We start from the raw sequence: 12,450 nt of genomic DNA on the forward strand, positions 1-12,450 counted from the left end.
CTTCAACTCTACATATCATACATACCATTCATACACTACACATATCGTACGTACCTTTCTTTCATTAGCTATATCTGTTCTCATATACCTCTTCACACATACGTTTAACTCTTTCTACACTAATTAGGTATATTTATAACATTCATACGACATACACTTACCACTTAAGGTAAGTGTATTAACTAATCACATTAAGTATGCACACAGCCCCAAAACATAACACAGAAATGGGGCTAGAAACTCACTTGGGTCCTGTTTCTCTCTGAGTTAAGTGTAATGCCCTTCCTTAGCTGCGCATGGCTAACTGTATAACAAGGCACGGGTATCAATTATCTATCACTTCTACTTCTTACATCTAGGTGAATGAGACCCTCAATTAACGGGGGTCTGGGGGCAGCGCCCCTGGTAGCGGGGTCTAGGGGCGGCAGCCCCTAGCAGGGTCCAAGGGGTAGAGCCCCTGGCTGGGGTTGAGCTGCCAGGTCAGCTCGGAAAAATTTTATTTTCATTAACAGTCCTTTAACAAAAACGCATCAGAAAATTAATCGGGTCACATTTTAATAACTTAAAAAATTTCGCATGGGAGGAATTTCGCATAGAATTTCGCTTCGCATAACCTGTTTCGCTTCTCAAGGCTGAGCGAAGCGAAATGCCTGTTTCGCTTCTCATGGCTGAGCGAAGCGAAATGACTGTTTCGCTTCTCAAGGCTGAGCGAAGCAAAATGACTGTTTCGCTTCTCATGGCCGAGCGAAGCGAAATGACTTCCTTTCTTCGTTTTTACCATTTTAAAGCCATTTTACTTCGTGGCTCTTCCTCAGAACCTGATTTTTACTCTTTTTCAACTTTCGACACATTCTGACCCCATGCATCTGATCCTGAACCCATCTCTCAAAGTCCGAACGCCACCTTTTTACCTTAAAGTGTACCCAAGTGGTTATAACTTACCAAGTTTATATTTTTCTTACATTTCACAACCTAATCTACCATTATATCTATTTGCATGCCGATTCTAACCATAAAATTTAACCATTTAAACCGAAACCTACCTTTTGCTTCGGGTTCGAGTTCAGATCCGGACAATACGAGGATCTGGACTTGTTCTTGCTATTCGAAGGCACTTAAACACCAAAATCTTCCTTACTTTTGCTTGGATCCGAATCCGAAATGCTAGAGAGAAAGTGTGTGTTTTCTAGTGTGTGTGTGTTGTGTAAAGAAATGGTGAAAGGATGGGGGATGGCCTTATATAGCGAGCCATGGGCCCCACCATCCACCTCCATTCCAATCTTATCCAAATACAAACACGCACACAACCAAACTAACGACACACCAATAATAATAAAACTTTCCGTTATTTATTAATTCTCAAAATACGGATGTTACATAAGAAGTTCAGTACAAGAGTCTAAGATGTTTTAAACAAAAGTCTAAGAATTTTAGAAAAAAACTAAGAAGTTCATAACAAAACTTAAAATGTTTAGAAGAAAATCTAAGAAATTTAGAACAAAAACGTTCAGAAAATTCAGTTGAAAAATCTAAGAAGTTCAGAACAAAATATAGAAAGTTCAGAAAAAACTTTAAACACTCAGCACAAACCTTTAAACACTCACAAGATCATATATGAAATTAAGATTTCTATAACATAAAACTGGACACTAAAATCACTTCATATAATCTCGCAATCAACAAATAATCATCAATCGACCATCGATTTGATCATCGTTTTCATCATATGAACAATTCTGGAAGCGTATTTAGACTTTTATCAGTTGAAATCAATTTTCAATTTTTTCAATTCAATTGTAGTGTCTGCAACAGAGTCAGTGACGATGGTTGAAGGTCGTAATGTTTAGTTGGATGGAAACGAATTGAAATAATTTACATATTTCCACCTGTGTGTTATTTGAAATCGATGGTGTATGAAGTCGCGTACGTAATATACGATAAAAGATTATTGTATTGGATCTTTTACCTATATATATATATATCAACATCTATCAACACGTAACTTTTTTTAATTGTCGTCAATAGATTTTTTTTCTCTCACTTGATATAACTACAAAAACCATTATGATGAATAATACAAAAAATATATACCATAAGCATACGCCCATTAAATATTAACAATAAAATATACAACTTACAAAAATCATATAACATACACTAGTTTCGAACACAAAACACGTATAACATACACAAACTGACAAAAATATGCAATCTACACATAAAATTCAACATCAACAATTATATAAACCATACAAAAATATATATATCCTACCCGTGGACATTAAATTTAACAAAAATATAACCTATGCAAAAACATATAACCTACACTTGGTTTTTTACACAAAAAGCATATAACGTACACAAAAATATCTAGCAAACATATGAATTTCAGCATCATACGTACACACACACACACACATATATATATAGGGTTTGGATTAAATATAAATTAAATTAAGGTGATAATTAACTGTGAGAATCAAGTAGTATAATTATATTTACAACATAATTACACTATGTTGTAAATATAATTACACTACTTAATTCTCACAATTAGCACGTTAATTTAATTTGTATGTTAAATTTCTCGTATATTATAATATAATATAGATTGATCAAATATTAACTAGCGTTATAAGATTGTTTGTTTTTATTTTTGTTATTTAAGTTGTTGTCAGTTAAGGTATGAAATAGAAGATCATGAATTCAATTACTGTGTAGCGTAATATTTAGCATATAAAAAAACTTGTCATAATCTTAGTTTGAAAACACATGCATTTGGTCAACTCAATAGTAGAATTTCATAGATAGTAAATGAATTAATTAAATCCATAATAAAAAATAAATGTTTAATTTACAAGTTAACCTTTTTATATATATAAATCTATTTGAGTTGTGAAAATTTTAAAAACTCATTTCAATCACATGTTTTTAATTAAATTTTAAATATAATGGTTTATAATTAAACTTAATAAAAGATATAAAAATAAACTTATGTTTTCTCCCTCCTAAAAAAATGTTTAGAACTTAAAAAAAACATAGAAATAAATAATTTTTTTTTATTTTTCGATGTTTTGTATTAAATGTAACAACATATTTTATATATGTAAAAAAAAACGATGTTACATAGAGTTTTCACTTGTTTTTTCAACGTAAAATGGTTTCAATCTATACATGCCCCACACATATAAGGCTGATTTCTTTTGAGAACCACTTTGAGTTTTAAGAACTCAACGTAACATTTTATTTTTGAATGTTTTTACATATATGTAACATACGTAGGCTACATGTACGTAGAAAAATTCCAACATTTTTACGCACCGAATCGACTTTTTACATAGGTGTAACGGACGTTTAAATTAGTGTAATCACTGTACATATTTATTCTCTCTTCTACTTAATTTTTTAATCAAATTTAATCTCAACCACATAATCTAACCTATTTAATTAAATGTTTGGTTAAGAATTATGTTCTTAGAGTTCTTAAAACTCAACTATGTTTTTAAATTATCTCTCCCCCATATATATATATATATGTATATGTGTTTCTATATATAATACATATATCATTATGCTATGTATATAGATTGATCAAATACTAACTACTAACTAGCATTAACATAGGATTATTTATTTTTATTTTTGTTATTTAAGTCGTTACTTAATCAAAGATATTCAATTCTTGTGTAGTGTAATATTTAGATAATAACAAAAATTGAAGTCATAATCTTAGTTTGAAAACACATGGATTCGGTCAACTCAAAAGTAGAATTTGATACATAGTAAATGGATTAATTAAATGCATAATAAGTAGAGTGAAAGCCTTTGATTATTAAAATTAAAATCAGTCTTAGATTAATTGTGATTATTAAAACATAGTTGTTTGTTATAATTCCGTCTTTATCTCTCACAATCTGCATGAATCATACAGCTGACTTTTTGCCAACAGCAGTAAATGCCTCTTGCTGGCTTCTTTTGACTCCTTTTCAATTTTCATGAGAGAGAAGAGAACCCTTTTCTAGCTCTTCGCCATTTTTCAACTCATTTCTTTGGTCAGCGTGTAATTTCATCATCACCACCTCTTCAATTCCTCATCTTCTCTTCTTTATCTCTTTCTTTAGTTCTATATATAGTGTGGTTCATCATCACTGTTTTCTCATTTTTTTCTCTCAAGTGAATTATTCAACACACACTAACACACAAAGTGTTAGTGGACTCCTGGTGATTGATTCAATGGGCAGACCACCTTGCTGTGATAAGATAAGTGTGAAGAAGGGGCCATGGACTCCTGAAGAAGACATAACCTTAGTCTCATATATTCAGCAAAATGGTCCTGGAAACTGGAGATCTGTACCTACTAATACTGGTATCATCAATACATATTTCATATCATTTTTTTTTCTAAATTGTTTTTAATTTTTCTGATTGATTTTGGAGGTGGGTTGGTTAGAGCATTAAAGTAGTGGTATTTATTGTATCCTGCAACTTTCTTCATTTTTTTAAAAAACTTTTTCTGTCTTCATTAATTTTTTGTCTTTTTATACATGCTGTTTGTGAATTCAGGCTTACTAAGATGCAGTAAGAGTTGCAGGTTGAGATGGACAAATTATCTTCGCCCCGGTATCAAGCGCGGAAACTTCACGGAGCAAGAGGAGAAGATGATTATCCATCTTCAAGCCCTTCTTGGAAACAGGTAGGATTAAAATTTTTTTTTCTTTCAAGAATTTGAAGTTCTAATTTTTATGTCATAAATGGTTACTAAATACTTTTGTTCATTTTTTTACAGATGGGCAGCAATAGCTTCTTATCTTCCGCAAAGGACAGATAACGATATCAAGAATTACTGGAACACCCATCTGAAGAAAAAACTGGACAAGCTCAATGACAACTCGGATCAAGGTAACCAGCATCTCCATGACCATCATTCGCGCCGACAAAGTTCTTCAAAGGGGTGTCACAGCTCGCCATCATCATCCGATACCACCATGTCTAAAGGTCAATGGGAAAGAAGGCTTCAAACTGATATCCATATGGCCAAACAAGCCCTTTGTGAAGCCCTATCTCTTGACAATAAATCCATCAAGTTACCCGAAATACCCCCACCGAATCGCACTACCCCTACTCCATACGCTTCCAGCGCTGAAAACATTGCCCGGTTGCTCCCGAACTGGATGAACAGTTCCAAGAAATCGTCACAAACGAGTTGCGAAAGCATTGAAACAACACAAACTCGGAGTTCATTGTTCACTCAGCAGTTTCAAGTTGGTTCCAGTAACAACCTTATTCACAACAATCAAAAGAACAACTATTACTCAAACTGCAGCAATTTGGATGTTTCACAGTCGGTTTCGCCCGAAACAAGTGTGTTCCAAGATGAAAGTAAACCAAACATTGAAGGTGATCAAATGCCACCTCTTAGTTTTCTAGAGAAATGGCTATTTGATGATGCTACTGCTCAAGGTGACATGATGAATATGTCAATGGAAGAAGGAGATGACTTCTTTTAACTTTGTTCAATTTCAAAGTTTTTTTTTCTTTTTATCTCTTTTGTTTTTAAGGGGTTAAATTGTGTTTATGGGGGCTTCGTTTTCATGTTTCCTAGACTTAGTTGAAAAGAGATGTAAATTAATTTCTAGCAGTTATTACTAGGATATATGGGAATAAGATGTATCTATATGCTTAATGCATAAAGACTGTCGCTGTTTTTAGGAGGAAACAATGCGTAGCTCCTGTAAACATGTAGGCAATGACTGTAAACGTTTTTCCTTAGATAATGAAATTATACTTTACATCTTAAGAGCGATGTGTCTACCGATTTTATCATAGCGGCTTGCTCGTTCATAATAGCTTATTCATATTGAACGTCGAGATTGAACAAGTCAATCAATCAAATCAGTTTATATTTATTTATTTTTATTAAAGATTCAAATTAATAAAAAAAAATTATTTTAAAAGTCAATTTGAAGGTGATTTTATAATTTTTATTTTATTAGTTCACAGCAGACAATACTTAGGTGTATGACTTTAGAGTATTATAACATTTATTTCCTGCAATGTGTAAATATGAAAATCATAATCGATCAATTCACAAATGTGACATAGAAAAGGAATAGGGATTTTATACAACTATTGTTGTACCCGTCGTGTTGTGCCGGACAGTTGGTAAAACCTCAACGTTCAAACTGGATATTTGTGAATTAACGCGAATTCAGTCAGTATCGTTTACGCTCGCTATGGTATAGACATCATTAGTAAAACATTAGTGTTAAACCAAAAAAATATATTCGTTAAATTAACATATATAAAAATAAATTATTTAAAAAGACGTTTGTTTGGCCAGTAAACCCGGGCGGTGGTAAAACCCAAGCGTTGTCGGTCCCGGGCATTAAGGCGGTAACTTGACACGAATTCAATCGGTTTCATAAAAGGGAAAATATAAAAATTTAGTGGACCAATTAATGAGGTGGTGTCGGTCGGTAAACTCGAGCGTTGAGGTGGTAAGTCTATGTGAATTCGGTTGATTTCCATATGTTCGTTATGATATCGGAATTAAGACAAAAAAAAGAATAAAATTTCCGTTCGGTCGGCTTCAGTTATGTTCATTACGATACCAAAATAAAAAAAAAATGCTATGGACAAGTAAGATGCCGCCAAGTGGCCAATGACGGTTTGACGGCACCAAACTTCTCATATATATATATATAGAGAGAGAGAGAGAGAGTTGATTCTTTTGAGAATCACTTTGAGTTTTAAGAATTCAACATAACAATTATTTTAAAAATTTTTTTACATACATGTATATACAGGTTACATGTACGTATAAAACTTACAGCATTTTTACGTACCGAGTCGACTTTTTACATAGGTGTAACGGACGTTTAAATTAGTATAATCAATGTACATATTTATTCTCTCTAATACTTAATTATCTAATCAAATTTAATCTCAATTATATATTCTAACATATTTAATTAAATGTTTGGTTAAGAATGAGCTTTTTAAAATTCTTAAATCCAATAATTTCTCAAATTATCCCTCATATATATATAAGGTTAGGTTAGAATAAAAACTCACTTGAGTTGTGAAAACTCTAAAAACCCATTCTCAACGAAATGCTTTTAATTAAAGATTAAATCTTGTGGCCACAATTAAAGTTAATAAAAAATTTAAAAGTTAATTAACATTTTTTCTCTCCTGAAAACATATAAAAAATTGGTAAAAAATGTAAAAAATAGCAAAACATTTTTTTTATGTTTTCGATGTTTTGTATTAAATGTAACAACATATATTGCATGTACAAAAAAAAAACGATGTTACATAAGGTTTTCATGGGTTTTCACAACTCAAGTGGGTTTTCATTTTATACTTTGCATATATATATATATATATTGGGGTGGGATCTAGAGAGAACTCTTCTTAAAGAGAGAACTAGAGAACTAATAAAGAATTATTTATAATTTAAAAAAAAATATTTTGTGAATTATTTTTCTTTCTTCCTTTTAATAAGATGATATTGTTCCTTAAGAAAAAAAAAACCGTCGATGTAGTACTATGTGCATTAATGTGTATTGAATATATAAAATAATGTTTTATTGCATATAATATAACACAATTGCATTATACAATACACACTATCAAATATATGCAAATACAAACTAATAATTGTATGCAACACACCCTATCGCATATATGTAATACAACACTAATGCACACATGCAATATAACCGCAACTGTGTGTAAATGGTGGAAAAGCAGCGTGACGGTGGGACGCCAGATGGTGGAGAGAGATGGTGGAAGAGAGAGGGTTTGAAAATGATCGATCCATCTGAAACAAAGAGATAATGATGATGGATAGGACGGTCCAATGAAAACTGCCTATAACACTCACAGCATGATGTACAACTCGTACTGCCAAGAATTCCCTGAAATTGTAATATTATAAATATAACACTATTGCATGCATACAATACAAACAATTGCATATATGCTATTCAACGTTATTGCACATATCAAAATACAAACTAGTGCACATATGCAATAAAAAAATATATGAATTGCATATGTGCACTAAAACGAGTTTTTTTTATTATTTTATTATTCTTATATTTTTTTCTAATAAAGAATAACAACAAATAAGAAGGCTGAAAGAAAAAAAAATTAAAAATATTTTTTAATTAAATTAAAAATATTTCTTTATTAATTCTTTAGTTCTCTCTTTAAGAAGGAGTTCTCTTTTGATTCTCTCTCTCCACACACACACACACATATATATATATATATGAGGTATTAACAAAATAATCACAAGTATCATATATCTATGAAATTAAATGTATTTACATCATATCTAACCATCTAAACATATCCATAATACTTTATAAAATCGGTTCACATTAAAAGTCACCGCTTAGACCATCAGCAATGCATGACTCATCATTTGCTGAAGGACATGTAATGCCATCGAACACATAGCAACACATTCATCATTCACCATATATGTTCAAACAACCATTCCTAAAATTTTCACGTTATCGCTTCATCTTACATTAATTTTGATGCGCATGCCTTAATGCATTTAGATGGCTTAAGTAAGAAAATGATTTGATTGTAATACTCATGTCGCATTCATTCACCATATATGTTTCTCAAACAACCATTCCTAAAATTTTCATGTTAACACTTCATCTTACATTAATTTTGATGCGCATGCACACCTTAGCGTGTTTAGATATGTTTTTCAAACAACCATTCCTAAATTTTTCACGTTATCACTTCATCTTACATTATTTTTTATGTGAAGGCCTTAGCTTATTCTGATGGCTTAAACAAGAAAATGATTTTATTGAAATATTTAAGTCAAATGATTCAGTTGGAAAGCATTAAACTTTACAAACTTTATCAAATTATCAAAAAAGCTATCTAACTAACCAAACGTAACCCTTACTTATACCAAACAATTCAAAAGTTAAACTATGAAACAAGATAAACATAAAATAATAAAAGAAATAAAAGAAAAAAAGAAATAGAATTAAATCCTTATTCTTTAGTTTCCATCTCCATCTCGATTCATCCACAACTCATATCGCTACTCCATGAGCCAACCTTGCTTCGTCAAGCTCAACTCGCCTCCTAACTTGATACCCAGATCAAATGGCCCATTGAAAAAACACACCACATATGGATGCACATGCATTGTACCTCCGGGTTAGAAAAAGACTCGACCTCGAGTCTAGCTCAATTCCCGAGAGTCCATGTACCAGTTTCCTTTTTCGCACCCATTTGCTCCAATCCCAAATGTTCACTGTCTAAACCAACAAACTAAGAACCAAGGTTAAAGCTTAAAGGGTGCGTTCGTTTTACAGAATTCATGGGAATTCAAAGAAATTGGAATTAAAATCCTATAACATCGCGTGTTCATTTCGTTGAAATTTGAATCTTAATTTCATTTTGGCATGTTCGGTTGAAAGAATTGGAATTGGAATTAGAATTCAGTTCCTTCAAATTCCTTTAAATAAAGGGATTCCAAATCCTTCCAAAATGTGGAGGATTTCAAGTCAATTCATTGGAATCTTTTCTCGAGTTTTTTTTTCTCGAACGAGGACAACGAATAAAATATTTTAGTTTTTTTTTTACTTTTTTTTATTTATATTTTGTCTTATGATTTTTTTTATTTTTGAATATTTTTTTTGAGGGGTTTTTGATTTTAATAGAAAACCCCGAAAAAAATAAAAAAAATAAAATAAAAAAATCATAACGCAAATTATAAATAAAAAACAAAAAATCTGAAAAAACTAAAATGTTTACGTCGTTATCATCGTTAAAGAAAATGATTCCAATACATTTGTCAAACGAACACATCAAAAATGAAATTGGATTTCAATTCCTTCCAATTCCAATTCCTATTGAAATGTTAAGATTCCAAATCCAATTCCTTCTAATTCCAAATACAATTCCATTCCATTTTTTGAAACGAATACGCCCAAAAGATTTACCTGGAGTGTTCCAAGCAGCCCCATCGACCCAACCTTGACATTCATCTTAAGAAGTGTATTCATCTTAGAGAGTAAATTCCGAGTATCCCATTAATGAGTTGGCTCGTTTACAGCCCAAAAATGATAAGATAACTAGAAATTATCTCTCCATGCAATATAACTTCTGAATAAAGCAACTAATAATATGTAACTCATGTATACCTAGCTACATCATTATTCATTACAAATTAAAACAAATATAACTTATCTACATTTGAACAAAAATCAGGTTAAAGGTAATTTCATGAGAAAAATAATATATAGATAAAGTTTTCAAGAAAATCAAGTAATAATCACTATTTAATAATTATCATTTATTAAGCAGACAAATAATTGATGTTTTGAAATATTTTGTACTACATCTTTATTAACCAATAAATGCGATAATAACTGTATGAAAGTAACGTCATGATAGCCTACACGTACAGAAGTCTTACCTACCGCTTTCAAATTAACAATTTTAAAATTACATCCGAATATTGAAAATCAAAGCATGTAACCAATTGGGTGTTAGTCTATTGCAAAACCATAGCCTTTAAACATGTAGGATTCATTGGAAGGTTTTTGAGGAGGATTTGGGTTCAAGTTTCACAGACGATAATAATTAAAAAGAAATTTGTCATAAAAAAAACATGAAGTGTTAAACTAACATGCCGTTACAAGCGAAGTCTCAAAAAAATATATACATTTATCTTTTAATTTTAAATATATTATGTCTACACCCAAGCATTAGATTATTAGAACAATTTACAACTAGAAATTAAAAACGTCGCTATGGAGTATTTTTTTTAACATAGATATTTCTGAAAGATAAAAGGATGTGTATTTTGAAGATTACACATATTGACACTGAAAGTAAGATACAGGCCTAGCATGGATCAAGTTCATGGGTTTGAATTCGAATTAAATTGCTTCAAGTCCGTTTTTCTTTTCAATTTTGTTAACACTTAATTAAAATTCTACCTTACCTTCACGCACCTTTAAAGATTTTGAGCCACTACCACATTTTTGGAGGGCAAACACGCTTGAAAATCCTTCATCGCTTGAAAGTTGAAACTCAGGAATATCCAATACATAATAGCAAATAAGATATCATATGCAAACATAAGACTATTTTCATGCTGCTTCAAAAGTAAAAAATATGCATGCTGGATGCAATCTAGGAGAGATTGTTCAAGGTGGATAATGGTAAAAGAAGTCAACTTTTCTTTCATTTAATTTGGTTGCTTTCTTATCATTTGTTCGTTTATCAACATGCATATATGTTACCTTTAGCATGTTGTCTTAGTGTTATCTAATTTCAACATGCAGTCTTAGTGCATTTCTGTTCTCTGAATCTCTGGCATATTCACTATCTTTGTTTAGGTATATATTTGTACCTACAATTAGTAAACGGAGAATGACTATCCCACCCGGACCAAACCATGCCATCAAAACACGAGTATGTGAATCATCAAACACATGGTTCGGACGAACAAGCATGTATCATATACGTAGGTTTTGTTTTTCAATCAAACGTCATGTGAATTTTGTTATTAAAATCAGACCAAATAGTTTCTTGATAGGGGTTGAACCATCGCAATGTACCGGTTGACAACTAACAGTTAGTTAAAATGGCTTTAGAGTTATCATTTGGTAGAAACACCATATATTGATGCTTAGTGATCAATGTCGAAAGGCCAATCAAAAACATTAATTTGTAAAACTATCTTTACTAGTAAGGGCATGTAAGGTGTCGAATCCACAGGGAATCAGTGGAAAGTGCCAATCGAGTTTAATGTTTAATAATAATTATGCTAAGCGGACAGACGATGTCAAGCAGATTAAATATGAGAACACAATTACCTTAGTTGTAAAACAATTAAAAGAAAAGTAACCGAACTCCAAGTTTCAGGTTGTGAAGCAACTAGACCAATTGATTAAACTTATTTGGAAAACTCGTTTGCTTACACCTATAATCAAAAGACTACATATCTGTTACTTGTTAGGATGAATAATAACCTAACTGATTACCAGTTTTAGGGTTTGATAAATGTAAGTGATTTAATGGCTAAAGATAAGCGTGTCAATGACTCAAAAAACCTAATCCTAAAATTTGATGACCACAAATCAATTTACTGATAAAATCACAAAATATTCAATTACAAAGAAATGTTGAATGCATAAACAAACATAAAAAGTTAATCAACCTAATGATTAATCAACTCTAGTTCCAATGTAAAGACTTAAATACAAAAAGCCTTGCTTACAAACACAACCTTACTTCCGAAGATGGTCACGAACGGTTTACCCTTGCATATGCATCTTGAATAGCTTCATTGATTGTTGAACGGATGATAGTATGGATGATTATGATGATTGATAGGTGTTAGGATGGTGGAAGAAGGCTCCAAAATCATCATTGGTGGCTAGGGTATTAAAG

General features: G+C 31.5%; 1 protein-coding gene across 1 annotated transcript; it reads left to right on the forward strand.

Moving 5' to 3' along the window:
• Positions 1-4,233: 4,233 nt before the first annotated feature.
• LOC143602153 (myb-related protein 306-like) lies at positions 4,234-5,507 on the forward strand. Its single transcript, XM_077079363.1, has 3 exons — positions 4,234-4,366; positions 4,564-4,693; positions 4,787-5,507. Exons 1-3 carry the CDS (start codon positions 4,234-4,236, stop codon positions 5,505-5,507), a joined length of 984 nt encoding a protein of 327 aa, XP_076935478.1.
• The last annotated feature ends 6,943 nt before the right edge of the window (positions 5,508-12,450 follow it).

The sequence above is a fragment of the Bidens hawaiensis genome, unplaced genomic scaffold (genome assembly GCF_021521415.1).
Source record: "Bidens hawaiensis isolate Kalapana, Puna unplaced genomic scaffold, B.hawaiensis_p1.1 tig00058045_1, whole genome shotgun sequence".
Lineage (NCBI taxonomy): Eukaryota > Viridiplantae > Streptophyta > Magnoliopsida > Asterales > Asteraceae > Bidens > Bidens hawaiensis.